The sequence below is a fragment of the Perognathus longimembris genome, chromosome 6 (assembly GCF_023159225.1).
Source record: "Perognathus longimembris pacificus isolate PPM17 chromosome 6, ASM2315922v1, whole genome shotgun sequence".
NCBI lineage: Eukaryota > Metazoa > Chordata > Mammalia > Rodentia > Heteromyidae > Perognathus > Perognathus longimembris.
In genome coordinates, this window is record NC_063166.1 from 41,961,723 (window position 1) to 41,982,827 (window position 21,105).

At 37.5% G+C, this 21,105-nt stretch overlaps 1 protein-coding gene across 2 annotated transcripts in view; it reads right to left on the bottom strand.

Moving 5' to 3' along the window:
- Positions 1-966: 966 nt before the first annotated feature.
- The window catches only part of Gadl1 (glutamate decarboxylase like 1), a 176,460-nt gene continuing 156,321 nt past the window's right edge, over positions 967-21,105 (bottom strand). For both annotated transcript variants that reach the window (XM_048348605.1, XM_048348606.1), the window contains one exon: positions 967-1,337. In XM_048348605.1, the coding sequence (XP_048204562.1) occupies positions 1,164-1,337 (174 nt within the window). In that variant the 3' untranslated portion in view covers positions 967-1,163. The remainder of the gene's footprint in view (positions 1,338-21,105) is intronic.

The window sequence follows — 21,105 nt, forward strand, 5'->3', positions numbered from 1 at the left end:
TGAAGTTACAATCAACTACTTCCAAGAGAAAGGGAGGAAGGGCTGCCCCAGAGAGAGCTGTAATTCCTAGATTCTGTACCCAACAGCAACTACTTAAAGGTCCACATTGACTTTTCAGTTTGGGAAAGGGAATGATGTGTAACCCTGGACTTCCTTCTAGTTATTCCCAGCAGAACAGATGACAAAACAAGAAAAGTGCTCCTAAAGCTGAAAGAAGAACCACCCCCCACCCCATGGCCCAAATAAAATGTCTGCTCTAAGCCAATGACACAAATTCTTTCAGGAAATGAATCAGAACTACTGCTCATCAATCAATTACATTGCAGTGTTTTGTTTTTTTTTTTTTTTTTTTTAACCTTTTTCTCTAACTAGATAAATTAGAATAGATGCTGGTTATTTTTAACTTTAGAAAATACATATTTAACTTTTATAAAGCAAACAACTTATATAGATTCTGTTTAAAAAATAGTTTTGATATGCTACTGATGACCTTAAATATTTGTACTATAAATGCCACAGTTGTATTTTTCAGAGTGGCTTGGCGTCTACTGAAATATCAGATGTCCTTTTTTTTGGGGGGGGGCGGGGGTAGAATGTCAGATTAGTTATTTAATCAATACAAGGGTTTTCTTAAACCAGAATTTCTCAGACTTTGCTATGAATTGGAATCACCTGGAGGGCTTGTTAAAACACAGAATATTGGGCCTGAACTCTAGAATTTTTAATTCAGTTGGTCTGGATTCTTAACAAATAATCTGGTGCTGCTGATACTTCTCGTAGTGGGACTGCACTTGGAGAATACTGTGCTAAACTTTCCATTTGATGGTTCTTTAAAGAGTGATGGATGATTCTAATCCAGTATCTACACGGTACTTACTATACTGTTCTGAAGGCTGTCCCCAGAACCAACTGAGGAAAAAGAATATATATGTATATATTCATATATATATATATATCCATTTTTCTCTTTTCTAGCAACAATAGTGCCATGCATCACAAGAGGTCTAAACAGGATATTTTCTTCACATTTGTATTTTCTGTGTAAGAACTTGGAATATTTCCTTAGTCATCAGAAGAGCTATATCTACTATGTGTCTCCAGATGCCTTGGATCTGCCACCCTCCCCAGAAGTGGTCCACGCTTCTGAGGAATTGAAGCCATGGCTACATATCTCTTCCCAGGAGTTCTATCTCATCCAGGAGGAAGTCCATGTCCTCCCTGCTCACTTGAGGGTTGATAAGCACCTGGCGGAAGAAGTTGACCTTTCCTTTGTGGGGCTGGTAGCCCACCATGACACTTCCCTTCTTCATCATCCTCTCCTTAATGGTGGGGGCCACCTGCAAGGGAGGAGAAGGGAGAGGTGAAAGGAGCATTTCAACTGGACACGCCATTCACAGAATAGGTACAGGCTAACACTGTAATAATAAAACTTTATTGAAATCATGGACTATGATTACTGATGCAAGAATTTTAGACTTTAGCAGTTTATTTAATCTTCAAAAAAGATACTTAGCAGCATACCTTATAGATGAGGACATTCAGGCACATGGAGACTAAATAATTATACCTAGGTCCCAGGCAGTCTGATAGCCTAGCCTCTGAAATGTAAATTATCATGCAATACTAACTTATAAAAATCAAATTATGACTGTGAATTAAAGGCTCATGCCTGTTATTCTAGCTACTCAAGAGGCTGAGATATGAGATTTTGTTCAAAACCAGCCAGCAAGAAAGTTTGTGAGACTCTTTTCTTCAACTAACCTACAAAAAGCTGAAAGTGGAGCTGTGACTCAAGTGGTAGACTGCCAGCCTTAAACAAAAAGCTAAGGAACACTGCCCAACCCCTGAGTTCAAGCCCAATGTCACCATATAAACACACATATAAAAGTCAAACTGTGTGGGGTTGGGAATGTGGCTTAGTGGTAGAGTGCTTGCCTAGCATGCATGAAGCCCTGGATTTGATTCCTCAGTACCACGTACACAAAAATGTTGAACGTGGTGCTGTGACTCAAGTGGTAGAGTGCTAGCCTTGAGCAAAAGAGGCTCAAGAACAGTGACTAGGCCCTGAGTTCAAGCTCCAGGACTGGCAAAAAAAATCAAATTATGTTTCCTTAGGCATTCTGGTCTGCAAAATACCCACTTTTACATCCCTAGATTTGTCTTAACTACACATTACAACCATTAAGGCATTTTGAATTTTTAAAAAGTTATTATAGATAAAAAAAAACAAAACAAAAAATTCATTCTTACCAGCTTGAAAACATAGAAAAGGTCTTGCCACTCTAATATTAACAAAATAAAAATTAAATAAAACTGAAAAATTTTTAGAAATGGCCCCCATGTGGGACATAAATTTTCATCATTTCCTGAGAAAGATAAGACTGCACTCATCCAGACAGAAAGACGAAAGTATAAATACCACCAAGCAGAATGCAATTTTAAATGCCTTAGGTAAGGAGAAGAAATACCAATTCCATCGAGTCTCTCTCATATAGAATAACCTCAGACACTACTTTTAATATACCCATGTTTTGTCAGATGCCCTACCTGAAGGTAAACCCCTCTGTTTTGTCTAACACTCAATGCAATATTTATCTGTTTCAAACAAGACATGAAAGTTGGGTGTATAAAACCTCTAGAGATATACTTATCCACAGAGCCTTCTCAAGGGATGTTTAAGGATAGTTTAAATTAAACACATTTTCACCCAGCTGTGTATATTCTAAAACCTAAGTCTTGCAAAACATAGACTATAGAAAAAACAAACATCTATTAAGTGAAATCATCTTGCAACATTAGCAAAAGATTAGAGGTTTCTTACACTATATAAGACACAAAAAAGGAAATACAGAGTGTAAAAGACAAATAGATTAAAAAATAAGATAACATTAGAGGTCAAATGAATGAGATAATGCCCACCCCCAATTTATGAATTTCTGTAAACGTGTCACACATTTTATTTTCATCTTTCTAGAAATGGGAAAACAGAGTTATATAGCAATAGCTTTCATTCTTTTCACAAAACTTTGTAACAAATCTAGGTGCTGGTAGCTCTTGCTTGTAAACCTAACTACTTAGGAGGCTGAAATCTGAGGACTGCAGCCAGCTGAGCAAGGAAGTCTCTTAACTTCAATTATTAAAAAAAAAAAAAAAAAGCCAGGAGTGGAGGTATGGCTCAAGTGGTAGAGCACTAGCTTTTTCTCAAAGCTAAGAAACACTACCCAGATATGAGTTCAAGCCCTAAAACTGGCACAGAAAAACAAAAACAAATAAACACTAACAAAAATATGTTCTTGGCTTACATGAAACACCAATAATCTTGTTTTCTTTTCATTGTTTCTATGTTTCTCCCCAAAGGAGAGGTATTTTATGCCTAATCTTTAGAAAGCATTAGAATCTTGAATCCAGCTTACAATGTGCTTTTGCTGGCAAAACATGACACACAATAAAATGGTGTGTGTGGAGGTGTGTCTGAAGTGGTAGAATGCTAGCTTGGAGCAGAAAAAGCCACACACACACACACACACACACACACACACACACACACACACACACACATTTCATCTCCAGCTTTGTGAGATTATACGTAAATGCACAAAATACCTCTGACTCAAAGAACTAGCTAAGCAAGGTCTTGACACAGTAAGTATTTTATCAATGTGTCCATAAGATTAATTTGCAGATGTAGTTACTCCAGAGTGGTTGTTCTTTGCCTATAAACAATTCATGGGAAAGAAATAAACCCAAGACTGATAACTCATTATATCTCCATCACAAACAACTGTTTTTGTAGCCATAGTAACAAATTACAGACAACAAATATTCTCCTTTTCCATTACAGCTGGTAATATTTTTTCACATGTCTTATTTCCAATCATTCAAACTAAATCTTATCTGAAAGGGAAACTTAGTTTAACCATTTAGGGACCAAGAATAGTATCATTAGACACCAGTTTAATACTTACAGCACTTACATCAACAACAACAAACACATTTTTTGTTAGCAAGGCTATAGGTGTAATGCAATGCTGGGCAATTCCAATGTTCTATTTGTGCTGATTACAGCAAAGAAATAGTCCTAATCTGCTAGGATGGTATTCACAGGGGAGGTAACTATGCACACACTCAGTGCAAGTATCTGAATTCTGACCCTCAACAGAGCATGAGTGCTGGAAAGCAATTTGGCAGTAGTGAGATTGCTTTTCCAGCTGTCAATTATTTTACTGCTGCTTTGCCTTCAAATTGTAAATCAATTTTTTTCCTGTGCCTCAGTGCACTGGTTCTTGCATCTTAAGTGGAAGAAGATCCTGACATTTCTATTTGGTTGCACAGCAACTCCATCTTCACATTTCTGTAGGACTTCTGTTTTCCTCCACTTAAATTAGGTTCCTGAAATGATTCAGTCATTTCAATGGAATGTTGTCATACTACTGCTGCACATGATAGCATTTTATATTTAAAAGTTTCTTAAACTCAAGGGAAAATAAAATAAGATGTCTCTCTCTGGCCAAGTACAGTCATTTGATAAGCCACTGGCCTGGCAAAAATCACAACTTTCGATTAAAATGAAATGGTAATTCGTGCACAATGATATTCCTTGGGAAAATGCATGATATACTCATTATTAACAAGAATATATAGATGTAGATATAGATGCTATAGATATCCATAACTATCAAGAATATTATTATATCATAGCAATAATTTATGTTTTTATATTGTTGTATGTATATTTTTAATATAAAAAGTATTTATCAAATTATCAGTGGGAAAGTACCAGCTTTATTGTTTTCAGTACATCACAGATTAATACTTTTGTGAAATATAAGAAAAATTAACTAGAAAATGAAAGGACCAAAATAAAATCCAATTTTGATTTATAAATTTAACAAAGTGTTATTTTGGAGATAGAGTCTCTCAAACTTTTCTGTATGGCTTGACTTGAACTGTGAGTCTCTAGGTCTCAGTCTTCTACATAGATAGGATTACAGTCATGAGCCACTAGAATCTGGATATCCTGGTTGCTTTTGAGATAGGGTCTTGCTTCCTGCCCAGGCATATACCTGGAGCATGATCTTCATAGTTTAGGCTCCACAGTAGCTGCAATGACAGGCACATAACACCATGCTCATTTTTTTTTTCCATTGACTTTTCTACCCAGGAGGGGCTGGAATCATGATCTTACCAAGCTCAGCCTCCCAACTGGCTAGGATTGCAGATGTGATCCTTGAGTGAAACTGAGTGGAAAAAAAACAAACTGTCTATATTAAAGAAATGATCCTTTTGCAGGAAATAGACAGTGCAAAGACTGCAACAAGATTCTAGTTGGGTACTTGGTGGCTCATGCCTCTAATCCTAGCTACTCAAACAGCTGAGATCTGAGAATTCTGGTATGAAGTGGGCTGGCAGGAAAGTTGATGAGACACTTATCTCCAATTTACCACCAAAAAGCCAGATGCAGAGGTGTGGTTCAAGTAAGATTCAAGCACCAACATTGAGCAAAAAAGCTCAGGGTCAGCCCCAGGTCCTGAGTTCAATCAAGCCCCAATATTAGTGCACACACACATACACGCGTGTGCGCACACACACACACATTTCTCCCATAAGTCAAGATAGAAAGACCTCCAAACTTCTAATACATCCAGAGAGACTTATACTTAGCTAAATTTTACCCTAAGCTTTGAACAAATATATGTTCCTCAAACTCTAGATTTTAGTGCTGTCTTTTCAACTTTGGTTTTATTATATTCCTTTCTCTCTAAGGTAGCAAAAATTATTTAAGGGATGAAAGGTAAAATTTTTTTTCTTCAAATTTTTATTATCAAACTGATGTACAGAGAGGTTACAGTTTCATATGTTAGACATTGGATACATTACTTATACTATTTGTTACCTCATCCCTCATACCCCCCTCCCTCCCCCTCTCCCTTTCCCCCCATGAGGTGCTCAGTTCACTTACACCAAACAGTATTGCACAAATTGCTTTTGTAGTTGTTTTTCTTTTTTTACCCTGTGTCTCTCAATTTTGGTATTCCCTTTCAATTTCCTAGTTCTAATACCAGTATACATGGTTTCCAATATACTCAGGTAAGATTACAGAGATAGTGTAGGTACAACCACAGGAAGGTGATACAAAAACATCATCAATAATAGAAGCTACAGATACACATGGGACGTTGAAAGTAGTTACAACTGTGATATAACAATCGTTTCCATAACATGGAGTTCATAATGATTTGCTAAGCTCTGGGAACCACGTGAGTTGAACAAGCAGACAAGCAAACTGAAGAATAAACTACACAAATTATATCAACATTAATTTTTCAAAGATTATCTTGAATATATCAAATATTGGAAATTATGGTACACAGTATTTTCTGTATTAAAGTGGTACTTGAAATCTTGGAGAGTTTAATTTTTTTAATTCTATGCATCTTTGATATATTCTAAGCAGAGCTCATTGATGTCATAGCTACTCAGTGCAATTTATAGTTAAGCAATTACCTCAAAAAGGCAAAATGGTGTGGAATAATTCAGCTGACATTTCTGAACTTTATTTAGATGAAGAATGGCGAAGCCTCTTTGCTTTCTTTGTATGTGTGCTGGTACTAGGGCTTAAACACAGGGCTTTGAGCACATACCTCTTTCATGGCTGTCTCTCTAATACTTGAGACATAACTCCACTTCTGTTTCTTTTCTGGATAATTGGAGATAAGAGTCTCGTGGACAGTTGTACCAGGGCTGGCTTTGAAGCTGGATCCTTAGCTCTCAGTCTCCTGAGTAGCTAAGATTTACATGTATGAGTCATTACTACCTGCCATGCTTCTTTCCAATGAAGGGCAAGACTCAATATTTTAGGCTTTGGGAGCAAGATAATCTCAGTAGCAAATTCTCAGCTCTGCTATTAGAGCATAAAGGCATCCATACACAGCACATAAACAAGCAAGACTGTGTTCTAATAAAACTTTACTTATAGTCAATGAAATTTGGTATCATATAATTTTCCTGTCATAAAATATTAGACTGCTTTTGATGATTTTTCAAACATAGGAAACCCCTTCCTGCCTCTTCTACTGTACATAATATAATAAACAAGCAATACACTGGATTTTTCCCTTGGGCCATCATTTGTTAGCTTTCTGGTCAGAATGGAGAAAATAAATTATGATACATAAAACCTATTCCTCCAAAGACAAAGTGCATAGAAAATTATGTTTCTTGGGCTTCTCTGAAGTTTTTCAATGAAACTAGGCGTCATTGGCTCACACTAGTAAATCTAACTACTCAAGAGGCTAAGATCTGAAGGTTGAGTTTCTAAACCAAGGGTGGGCAGATAAATCCATGTTAACCAGCAGAAAGCTGAAAGTGGAGATGTGGCTCAAGTGATAGGATATCAGCTTGAGTGAAAAAGTCAAGAGTATAAGACCCTGAATTCAAGCCTAGTACCCACACAAAAAGAAAACCAATGTTTTACATCAAAACTGAAAATGAGAAAGTATTCTCAACTCTCTAGCAGAGTAGACAACCAGAGGTACAGAATGGCTAGGATGATCATTGGTCATTTCTTTCAGCAAAATGTCTTAGGAGCAATTACAAAAACAACTTCCTTTATACTTTCATCAAAAATCATCTGGCTTCAAAATATAATCTGCCTTCAATTTTAACTTGAGGAAGATTCTCCTGTGTACAATATTAAGGTCTAGTTTATATATAAAAAAAAAGATGATCTTGAAATATTTACACTTCATAGTTGGCATGCGACCCCAATCCCAAACTGACTGAGATTTACGTAACTCCTTCCCCCATTAAATCATCCTATCATAAGATAGTTCGGGGACATATGATTCTGCAGCCAGGTACAGATGCACAGGGAATAAAGGTAGGAACAAGAATTCAAGAAATGCATAAACAGAGCCATGATTTAAATTGCAGTGTTCTATGCATAGCAGGTTTTCTGTGCTCTTATTTAACTCAGTCCCCCTCCACATGCTGACTTTTGCCTGATGCATAAACAAACTAGCTCTATTCACCCTAGACGGACCCTAAGTCCACTTTCCACACTTAGGAGAGACACAATTTATATCTAGTTTCTTGTAATGACTAACAGTAGTCTTTTATTAGTCTCCTAAATGGCCTTGTTCATAGGACTAATTGCACAATTTAGATTGGGCATATAATTGGGACCCAATTCCTGAAATTCTATGTGACTTTGTGCAAATATGTAACCCATCTTAGAAACATCTTCCTCTTCTATTAAAAAACTCATAAGTTAGGAATGTAACTTAGTAATAGAACAGTTACTTCACATTCATGAGATCCTGTGTTCAATCTCCGGCACTATCCTACAAAAATTACCACCTATAATCATTTGCAGGATTGTTATGTAGATGAAAAAAATGATGTATGTAAATGCATGGAAAAAGGAGCCTGGCATCTATTAAGTCCTCAAAAATAGAAATGATATTATTCATTTCTTAAAATGAAGTTGCTTTTAATCCATTTATATTCATACCAGGTGTCTTATTACACAATTTCTCAGTAATCTCTTGAGACATAAACATTTGGAAGTGTAAGGAAAAATATGACTTGTAATTTATCCTTTCTCCCTTAGCATCTAAACTGTATCTAAATATTTGTAAAAGAGTTTGTGAGTAGTTTTAGGAATTAAACCTTGTACCTCTTGTATACCACTACTACTTTGAACTTCTAGACATGTTCCAATTTATGTTTGCAATACTGACAATGTAAATTTATTTTTCTGTACAAAATAAGACAATGCTGGGCACTGGTTTATATCTGTAATCCTTGCTACTGAGGTACCTGAAGTCTAATGATTCAGATTTAGCTGGCTTGGCAAAATAGTTGGCAAGATTTATTTCCAGCTAACTAGCAAAAAGCTGAAGTGGAGCTGTGGCCCAAGTGGCAGATTGACAGTCTTGAGTAAGCAAGAGAGGCACTGAGCTTATGCCCATTACCAGCACAAAGAGGGGGAAAAAGTAAAACAATCTTATTATCTTGGTAGTATTTTGGGAAGGAATCTCTATCATTGAAATCTATTGTGTCCAGGAATGAGTTCCTATTATCTTCTAGAAATTTCTACCTGTTGTGTTTGTTGTTAGAATACATAAATCTTTTATAAGTAAAAAGCTATGTCTACTGGGGAGCCAGTGGCTAATGCCTGTAACCCTAGCTGATAAGGAAACTGAGATCTGGGGATCATGGTTCAAAGCCAGACCAGGCAGTTAAGTCCATGAGACCCTTACCTCTAATTGGCCAGCAAAAAGCCAGACATAGAGCTTTGGCTCACATGGTGGAGTGTGAGCCTTGTGTGAAAAATCACAGGGATAGTGCCCAGGCCCTGAGTTCAAGCCTTAGCACCAGCACAAAAATAAATAAATGAACAAATAAATAAACTAATTAAAGCTATATAAAGGCTACATACCCAAAATGCTAGAGTTGGCTCCAGAATTTTGCTATCGCTTTGTTCTTTTGCTATTTATATTTGTATCAAAGAAAGGTAGAAGAGCAATTGGTCTTTCCCAAATGTTCTTGAAGGTGCACATTACTGGGACAAAGGCCCAGTCAGATCAGCTGGATTTGATTAGACAGGCTGCAAGGGTGTGTAATTCTCCAGGTCACCCATGTGCTTCTTCCTTTGTGTGTTTGGGACATAATGGACAGTAATGTTCTTTAACTAGAACTTGTGAAGAGGCAATCAAAGGTGGATGTGGAAAAGAGTTCTAGACAAGTAAAGCAATTTTCACATAGTAGAAAAGAATTGGAATTATTGTCTCAGTTTGTTTATGTCAATTTTGCAGGGGAAAAAGCTAGTAACATTCAAATAAATTGTTGGCCAATTATTCTGTTAATCATAAAACCTGATGAAGCATTCAAAATCCTTAACTAGAACCCAAGAAACAATGACTTTCTTTCTTTTGATTACTTGAAGAATCCATCCCCCCCCCCGCCCCTCCTCTCTCTCTCTGTATATATTGTAATGCAGAAACTGAGTCACAGCCATCTCTTGCCTGGCTAGTGTTGGGAGCTGTTGGTTTCACGGATATCCTGGAGCCTATCAAATGAGGGGCTGTCCACCCAGCTCCAAGGACTAGAGGTGAGACAAGCCATCCCTTGAAATGGCAGATACCTGGCTCAATGGGTAGAGACAGGAGGGCCCTGCTTTGGGGAATATGTATATATTCTGTGGTTTAGCCCCAGGAGAGATCTACTCTTTGTGTTATGTTTATATATAATGCTTTGCTGAGTCTTGGTCTGCATCCAACACGTGACCTTTGTTTTTAAAAGCTTGATGCAAGCTATGTTGGAGATGCAGATTTTTGTAATTGGCCAGCCTGCAGGCCACTAGCTTCCCAATAAAGACTCCAAAATTCCAATTCAAGATGTGGCCTCTCTATTTTCTCATGAGTGGTTTTATATCTGATTTAAAGGATTATTTTACCACACAATATGTATGTAAACATATGTGTATGCATATATATGTATATATATACCAAATATTTACATGTATATGTAAATATATCATACACACACATATACTGCCTGTCTAATTCTTGTCTTACTCTTTAGTATATCTTTCACTCACTACTCTTTGTGTCTCTCCACCATTATTTACAGGTAAGATGCAGTGGTGTAAGTCTCTCAAGCCTACGTTATATAAACTCATTGTTCTATGGCCTGTGAAGTCATCTGTATTGAGGTGATCAATTCAGCTTGGAAGGATAGGACGAAATAAACTACATTTTGACTGGCAATACCTCTTTCTACCATGAATTTCTATCATTGTTTTCTTTCAGAGTACATCTGAAAATTCACATGTACACAAAATAAAGAATACTTCTGCTTTGAAAGACTGCCCCTTTCATGTACTTTTCAATAAAAACAAGAAGACAACACACAAAAAAGTGAAGAAGTTAGGAATCCAGAAAATCTGAAGAACACCAGGAACTTCACATCTGGTGTTTAAAACATAGAGATGATAACAGCAATTCCAATAAACCTAATGTCAGTCATATATTCAAGGTGGCTGAAATAAAGTCATAAAAACAAACCAAACTGAACTGAAAGCTTTAGCTGAAGAATGGACACAATAAACATTTTACACACTTGAAAAAGCTTAATACTCAGTTGTGTCCCAGCAGCTATCTGAGCTAATAGCTCCTGAGTAACTATTGTGGACCAATACCCAAAGGTTAGACCGTGAGAGAGAGTTCCTTTTCCTCCATTAAGTAAAAAGTTCCTCAGTAAATAGCACTTAGCCAGAAGTAGTACCAGCCCATGTCAAGGGGTGCAACTTATTTCCAGTGTCCCACGGTCAAGGACATGAGATAAACCTTCCAAAGGAAAGACTGATGTTGCTCAGGATGCCAAGAATGTTTTTACTACAACTAGTTTCCAGGAGCCCCAAGATCTCCACTGGCACCTTTGGGTCCTTCCATTCACCTTGTTTTACTCAAAGGTTACAATCAAATTGATGATAGGTCAAGTTGAGTGCTGGTGACTCCTGCCTGTAATCTTAGCTAATCAGGAGTCAGATGTGAGGATCACAGTTCGAAGCTGGTCTGGGTAGAAAAGTCTGTGAGACTGTGGGGAAAAAAAATAAGTGACAGTATAAGGCCCTGAGTTCAATCCCCAATACTGGCATAGATAGATAGATAGATAGATAGATAGATAGATAGATAGATAGATAGATAGATAGATAGATAGATAGAAGACAGACAGAATTGATGGGTTAGCAGAGTAAATGGGATTCTGGGATCCCAAAAAAATCTGCATATTGTTTCCCTAAGATTCTCATCATGTCTAGAGAACATTAGGCTACCAGGGAGCCTAAGTAAGTAAAACTCACTGTGAGAACCAAGTGAGAAGTATAAAGAAGCTCCCATTTGAGTCCCTAAAAATGGCAAGTGTAGGCAGAGTACTGGGCCAGAGGAAGGACAAACTTAGGCTGGATAGCAGGGACATGATCACCCAAGTAAATGTAAATGTCACCCAAGTGCTTATGGAAAACCGGACAGTGGCAGAATATGGAATGTGGTTTTTCTACTAACCTGTTAACTCTGCTTCTGTAACCATGTGCTTGTTTGAATGGGAAATAGCAGCTTCAATGTAATGACCATTGTGACTAAAAGGAAAATGGCAAAATTTTCCACAGAGTAATTATACTGATCTGGGAAATAGTAAAAAATGCTAAAAGTTGAGCTAATATTCTGTCAGCCTAACCGCAAGATTTCGCTTCTGTAAACTGCTTGCTTAACCTGTTTTTAATTTTCTTTGTCCACCTGCATATGGTATGTGTGATTTTTGCCTTTAGAAACCCAGCCCTACTGAGGCTCAGTACTGTTCTTCACCATCTTGATGGTGGTGAACAGATGCTGTGCACAGCTAAATAAAGACTCCTAATTTGATTGACTGAGTGCTGGTTACTTTATTGTTGTGGGTTTGAGTCCCACCTGGATGGCCAGGATACTACACCCATGTTTCACTATAAGTCCAGCAGGCAGTGGTCCAGTATCTCTGCATGTTTTACCTGGCCATGTTAACTGGCAATAGGTGCTTTCATCCTAGTGCTGTGCCTACTATAATATGTGGGTCCGATTCCCAAAATATAAGCCACACAGGTACTGCATTCAAACCTCACCTCTGCACTCAGTGGGTTAACTTTCCTGAGAATCTTATTCCCTCCACTGTTTGGAATTGAGCCATTGGCCACAGAAATTTTTGTCTTGATTGTATTCAATGCAAACAAGTTTCTAGCAAGAAATGAGGCATTTCTAGACATTACTGTAACTCTGCTACCTAGCAGCCAGGCACAGATGTGAGAGAAAGTCTTCATAGTGGCATGACAGAAATGTTAAGGCACAGAGCCCACACATGGAAAGTTAGCTTCCTGAGTTGCAGAGTCACTGTTTTTATAGTATATTTGGGAGCCATACATAGCAGGGAGTGAAAGAGGAAGGGAGCCCAGGGTGCTATGCTTTTCTGGCTAATAATCACATTGCTACAACTGCCAGAATGTTTGAATTGTATTTGAATTATGCCTCCAAAAGATGCCTTGTGCCCACCTTCCTGCCCCTCACCTATACCTACATCCAGATCATGTGACAGGTGTTGTTGTTGTTTTTTAATCAATTATTTGCTTCAAAAATAAGCTGAAATCAAGAGACAAAGGATAAAAAGACAAACCAAAATGCAACAGCAATACTTACAAAACTGTATGGTATAAAACAACTCATGGGAGGAGAGGAAAATGGGGAGGAAGAAGGCGGGGGGGATGGGAATGAGGGAAAAGATAACAAGTTGGATGAGAAATGTACTCATTGCCTTACAGATGAAACTGTAGCCTTTCTGTACTTTACTTTAAGAATAAAGAAATACAAAAAAAAAATCAAGCTTTGGATGGGTTTCAGTAGGAAGAATTGGATGTCAAGAATCAAGAGTAAAAGATCTATTTTAGTAATTCAAAAAATGTCTTTCTATCCTCTCTTTGTCTGATCAAATACAAGTATTCATTTTCTACTCAAAGTTAGAGAGGACATACAAGGCATACCCATAGCTCCCCCATCTGTTTTCTTTACACCCTATTTCTACATCATCTGCATACAGCTCACTGTATCGCTTCATTCAGTTTCAGTGCATTCAAAAATACCCTGTGGTGTCAGCCTCAGAGGAGAAAGGAGTTTTCAAAATCAAATTTTATATACTGTGTTTTTGTTACTGTCACATAAAGTTTACATGAACATATTTTAAAATAACCATTTTCTGTATTAGTCACAAAAAATATAGAGAATCTGTTCAGAGTTCAGTGTCTCTTTTTGAAATAGTCATAACCACCCATCCAAGGAATGGGGGTATATATACCTCAGCAATGCACTGACCTGGAATGCAAGAGGTGTGGTCAATTACATCCCAATGTTCATATACATACAAATATATGTACACATAAAATGTATGTGCATATGTATATTCATGTTAACATGTACATATAAACAGATGTATATAGGTGTGTACATGTCTCACATATGTGCACATATAGATATATGTACACACAAATGTGTGTATATACATATCAATATATGTATATATGTGAATATGTATGCTCACAGACACACATATACATTTATTAAAGATACAATTAATGCTGTGAATATTGAGAATCAGATTTTTTTTAATTCTAAAGATATTGTTTCTAATTACACTATTAGAACTGTTAGAAAAAATAGACTAGAAGAATCCTCACTATCCTAACTCACAGAAAAAACAAATGTTAAAAGTTGGTTGTAAATTGTTCAAGATCAATTCCTTCATACATATTCAAATAAGAGGTTTTTTGACTTAAAATACTAAAAGCTAAACAGTGCATTCACATAAAATAATAGATTGTACTATATGTGTGTTTTATTTGGCTTTTATAATATGAGTATACACACACATCGATTTATGTCAATAACTCTAAATGGAGAGTATGACTTTCATGATTACATGTAGTTTGGTGTGAAGGGAACATAATTCTTTTATTGTATTTTAGTTTACTTCACTTCAATTTTTTTTCTTGCCGGTTATAGGGCTTGAACTCAGGGCCTGGGTGTTGTCCCTGAGTTTTTTCACTCAAGGCTAGTGCTCTACCACAGTGCCAATTCCAGTTTTCTGGTGGTTAATTGGAGATAAGAGTCTCACGAACTTTCTTGCCTGGGTTGGCTTTGAATCAGGATCCTTAAAGCTCAGCTTCCTAAGTAGCTAGGGCTACAAGCACAAGTAACCAGCCTCCTGCAAGCACGAGCCACCAGCTTCCTGCTTTACTTTGATTTTTAACGAGCACTTATATACACTTAGCTTTGTGGGTTTTTCTCAATACTCACTTAGGCTAAATTTCTATAGGTCAAATTGTAGGGTAAATAGGTATGCAGTTTTCAGTTTTTCAAATTTAACAACTAACTTTGTGCTTACAGAAATTTGACAAAAATAATATAAATTACCCAGTATTTTTCCATCTAGCTTTCTTCATGTTATCATTCAGCATAACTACAGTTCAATTATCCACACTGGAAATTGCATTGGCATGTTACTATAATCTAAATTTACACAACAGCTTTTGAACAACAATCCATTTTATGTAAGTAATGGAATGCTTCAAGTTTGTACATTTTGAGAAAATCAATGAAAGTGAGTTGTTTAGTCTTCCTTACACAGCTTGCTCAATGCTTTTCTCAGAGTATGCATTTACTTTTTATTTTATCTATCATTATTGTAATTTTAATGCATATTGACTACAAAAATCAATGGGTTCTTATATGGAATTTCCATATATGTACATATATCATGTTTTGATCATATCCATCTTTCTTCCTACCTCAGTGTTCCTAGAGCAGACATACCACAGAGCACCATCACCTCCTAAGGGCTCCTGCCTTTCTTGAAGGCCACCACTGTTTACATCTATCCTCTTAAATTCCTCTATCTCCAGGATTTCATAGTCTCCACTGGCCATTTGAATGTCTTCTTTTGGAGAAATACCTGTCCATGTGCTTTGCCCATTTCTGTTTAGGATGAGCAACTTTATTAATAAGTACATGAAGTCTCTGACTGCTTTATATGTTGCAAATTATTTGGTTTTAGTTCTTTCATGGGAAGTTTCAATATGTAGATAACCAAACACAGACACACACACACACACACACACACACACACACACACACACACACACATTAATTGCTATACATAGCCCGGCACTGTTGGCTCACACCTATAATCCTAGCTATTCAGGAGGCTATGATCTGAGGATCCAGCCCAGGCAACAAAGTCCATAAGGCTCTTGCCTCTAATTAACCACCAAAAAGCAGAGCTGTGGCTCAAGTGATGAGTTCTAGGAAAAAGCCAAGCAAAAGCACAGGAGGTCTTGAGTTGAAGCTTGATACTGGCAACAGATGGAAAGATGGATGGATGGATGGATGGCTAGATGGATAGGATGATAAAGATCTTTTCATTAATAGGATTAGAATTATATCAAGCAGAGAAAATTCATCATCTCACCTAAAATTACATGCTTTCTGGTTTCTTAATGTGGCATACTTTTTAAGGTATGGATGAAAATTATTTTGCACAGAAGGGAATAACAAGTTTGCAGTCAGCAGTGTGCTTTGGAAGCAACCTGGTGTGATATCAGAGACAAGTTCAGGGATGGTAGGTCAGTACTCAGGTTGTTCTCAGGGAGGCTGGCATTTCTGCTGCCAAGTCTCCTTTCTGCACTATGCTATGTGAAGGTTCTGGTGGACACCTCCAAAGGCAGGATCCCCAATCCAGGACATTAATCAATCACCAAACCGAAATGAAGAGGCTTCTGGAACATTCCAGTGCCAGGCATTGACTCCTTCTTGCTTATTTTAGTCTTCCCACAAGAAGTTCCAGACACACCATTCCCTCTCTGGATGTTTTCCAGATCCTAGACCCACAGAATCTCTGTGAATGCTAGCATGTCCATTTAAGGCCACTATGTTTGGTAATCTGTGAAATAAAAATTGTTCCTAGAACATGTTTGGATGTTTCTAGTCTCTGTCTATAAATTCTTCTTTAAATAATCTCTTTTAAGTTATTTCTTACAGTTACTCAATACAACCTTTTGTTATTACAGTAATGAAGTCATTCTGAGCTCCCTTCTAATGAAGATTTATTTCCTAGCTCCTAGTTTCTTACTCCTTAAGAAATATTTTTTCAGACATGAAATTTTGCATATCTGTTAAGGTAAATTTCTTAGTTTTTTTTTTTAAATTTGATGCCCTTAGGTTTCATAGAGATACAGTCACATGATATAAAATGAACATGTTAGCCAGGCCTGGGTACTGGTGGCTCATGCTTATAATCCTAGTTACTCAGGAGGTGGAGATCTGAGGATCAAGGTTTGAATCTGGCCTACATAGCAAAGCCCATGACACTTTTATTTCCAATTAACCATCAGGAAGACAGAATGGGAGGCGTGGTTCAAGGCTAGAGCACCAGCCTTGAGCAAAAAAGCCAAGTGAGAGAGCAAGGGCATGACTGCAAGCCCCAGTACCAACACAAAAATAAATGAAGAAAATGAATATGTTTAGATCTTTAAAATAATCTGTAACTCCTTTCTTTTTATGATCATTTTACTGACAAGAACAATATTAACCTGAAGTGGTAAGGGTGAATAGCCATAATTTCTTATAAAGTTTAATGAGGAATTTTTTCACATTTTTATATATTAATCTAATACATCACACAGAAAGTAATTCATATAATTTTGAATGACCACTAGCCTTTTTATCAATTCTGAGGTATTTTAGTAAATTTCTAAGGTTTTGATTTTCCTTTCTTGATCTATTTAAATAAGAGAAACAATTTTAGGTTATGTTTTTGATTTACTTGTTCAGAGATAAGTAGAAAATGATGAAATCACTTTTCAAGGCCTACTCTTGCTTTAGGTTTTGAAGTAATGGCATTTTACTGAATGAAGTCCTAAAAACAGAACCTAAATGCAGTACCAGATAAATAATCCATCTCCTCAGACAGTTTTTCAGAGCTCCAAAACACTCCATAAATTTTCCAGTCTGGGTGAGTGGATTATTGTGTGGCTTCCTGAAATAATCCTCTCATCGTTTAACATAGTTGTGACCCACTTGGGGAGAATATCTTTAATATCTTCTTCTACGTCACTGACCTCCAAACAGAACAGCCAGAAATATCTAAATGTAACAGGCAACTTTCATCTTGGCTCTCAGAAAAGGGGTCAGCTTTCTTTAAAAAGGAAATTGAAACTTATATGACAAAACGGCTTTCAGGTGATTATACTTTTCATTTTATAGCCGCTGTAAATAGAAAGCAAAGATGTAGAATGCTTGGAATTCTCTGCACCTATTGATGGAAGTAAATCAAAAGCTTTTGGCTGGACCTGTGTTTATTTCATCATGGAGATTATTCATCAAGTCACGGGCTTTCATCTCAGAAAGGCAAATAGGAATGTGTAGATGAGGCAAGGCCAGGCTGTGAGAACAAAACACAGAACAATGGGAAACTCAGAAGAGGAGTGGAAAGAAACTTGAATTTTACATTGTCTAAGTGGATGGACATTGTCTAGCTGGCAGATGGGGGACTGACTGTGAGATCCCACTGTTCTCCATTATCCAAATACTAGAGACATCATGTCTACTCCTGACCACTCCATCCATCTGCGTGAACACTTCTGAGCTGGACCAAAAGTGTCAGGTGTTTCTTGCCTCTTCCTCCTCTGACTTTGTCACAAGGGTAGGGATGGCATGTCCTAGACACGGGCTCCTCCATCAATCCTAGATACTGAACAGAGCTATCATTGGCCCTTAGAATGGGTGATGTCATCAAGAAATAAGCCATGGATATTTGGTTGAGGGAGGGGACTCATTTGTTGCTTCCACATAATACCAAAGTGAAACCTAGAGCATGTGACTCAAACCAAGGTGTATTTGGTTAGATACTGAAGCAATTCCACTTAAGAGGAAACCTAGATAACTCTTGCTTATTTGGGTGTTTGTGGCTCAAATTGATATTCTCCATAAAACACTAAAGCCTCTAAACTTTGGGGATGATACCAAACATTTAGATTTCCATAAGCCTAGTCAAAGGAGCAACTTTATGATTCTAAGCTACTGGGCAACAGTAGTTGCTAAAAATGTTGTTTAGCGATATGTACAAATAATTCAATATATAACAGAAGGTCTGGCAAAACGTTTCTGTAAATAACTGAACAGAAGATATTCTAGGTTTTACAGGCCATAGTCAGGTTGAAAGCAAAAGCAGCAACTCAGATGAAAAAAAAAATGCATGTGCATGTTTATTTCTAGGTAAGATATATTTATAAATACAGCCAAATGGGCAAGGTTCGACAGATAGCCTGGTTCGTGCTATACATAAGAAAATGTAACAAAACCAGACCAAACAACCCACATCCCTAGTCCAAGCCTATTATATAATGTTTTATAATCACATTTTATTGTTTTAACATTAAAGCTACCCAGTGGCCACTAAGGGACACAGGCAAGTACCTGATTTTTCATATGTAAAATATAGAGCACTTTCTAAATCTTTTGGAGGAATTTAGAAGAAAATATATAACCAGGCACTGTTGGCTCCTATCTGTAATCCTAGTGACTCAGAAGGTTGCTATCTGAATCACTCAATTCAAAACCAACCTGGGAAGACAAATTCGAGAGACTGTTACTTCCAATTACCCAGCCAAAAGTCAGAAGTAGACTGTGGGCTCAAGTGATAGAGAGCCAGCCTTAAAGTGAAAAAAGCTAAGCAAGAACACAAGGCCCTGGGTTCAAGCCCCAATATGGGCATAGCCAGTAAGTGCTGAGTGACTTTATTCTGGATGTGGACTGCCAGGCAGAGCGCTGGGCCACTGAGCAATGGCTCCAGCATAGCACCAGGCAACCATTTAGTGATATAAAAATCCCACTGAACCAGAAGCACTTCAAAAAGATCTACCAGTCTTACCAGTGTGAACTACAAAATGTTCAAGCCTCTGCAACCCTAACTACTTATTCGATGGTAGCAGGTCCAGTCATCCTTGAGGCCAGAGGAGGAATGTAGGTCTGTCACAGAGGGACAGTGGCCTTCATCTTCCTAGGTGAGATGGCTGGGAGACCATGAATTGATTTGGGCCACCATCTAGTGAAGGATTGTGGAAGTGCAGGGACATAGGAAAATCCCATGCCAAATTCTGATTCAACTGGTTATTTCCTTCTTTCCAACGATTTGGAAAAAGAATGATGGTGTTTTTGTTTGTTTGTTTGTTATTGTTTTTTCAGTTGAGAAAACCACAAAGCAGAATGCCCATTGAATACTCAGACCAAGTTCAGCTAATTACCCTGCCTGCCTCTTGGGTTAGAATGGGCGGCTTCCTGTTCTAGCACTTTCTCTTTGGCTGCAGAAAATGCAGAAGGAGCTAGAATAGTCAGAAGAGTCCTGCAGCCAGAAAACCAGCCTTGGAGAACTACTTCTCAGGGTGGGAGAAGAACCATGCCTGCTGCCTTTGTACTGCCTTTCTAGGCATGCATTTCTCAGCCAGGGTGTTTCTTCAGTTAAACAGAACATGTATAACAGGCCTTCACTATAAAAAATACAATGTGTCTTCTAAAATTCAATAGCATTTATCACCAGAAAATCCGTAGCAACAGCACCTATTTCACGGTGTTCTGCACACAAAAGGCACTCAATAAATATAACATTGTTCAATAACTAGAAATTTCAACCCCCAATTTTAACCCCAGAAAGAAAGCTGAATGTAATTCAACTATTACATTTTTATTTCTTCTTTCTTAAACTATATCCAAAATTTATTTATCTTTGAACTTCCTAGTCCCACATTTCAATGTCCTTTCCCTTTGGGTAATAGATCTATGTGCTCTTATATTAGAGAGCTGTTCCATGATTTCCGCTAAAATTTGAACAGCAGAGGAAACCACAAAGCAAAACAAGCTCGACATGATTTTATTGTAATTAGTTATCAGTACCCTTGGATTGGTTTTCCTTCACCCATCTTATTATGATTTCAGAGGACTTCACTTGAGTACTCCTAGATGTGGCTTTAAAGTCACAGTCAGCCTGCCTGCTCTGTACCTGATGTGAGAAAAGCTGTCTTTTCTATAAAGGTAGGTTGATTTACAGTTCTGCTTTGGAGGGGAGGTTGGCTCCTTGATTTTTCTGCTAGAACAATATCAGCAAGAAAGTAGCAAAGGGTAAGTGTAATGAAGACACACCTTAGGTTGTTTAAGAAAGTAGCAGAGAGTATAATTAAGACTGTTAATCTTATCTCAAAGTCTTTGATGGTCACATTTTGCAAATACAGACTACCCTCTTCAGATTAGCCAATCACAAGCAGATTGTGAACCTGAGCTCCACTTATTTCAGCAGAAGGGGAGAGCCTTCTTCCTTAGGGTTAACTAGGAAAAAGCCTGTCTGCTCTGTGTGCTTGCTTTCCAATGGTACATACATCCTTCTGTGCAGAAGTAAATTTTGTCTTGTTGACACAAGTCTTTGTTTTTGTGTCTTCAGTTATAATTCCAATGGCCCTTGAGGAACATATTTATAACA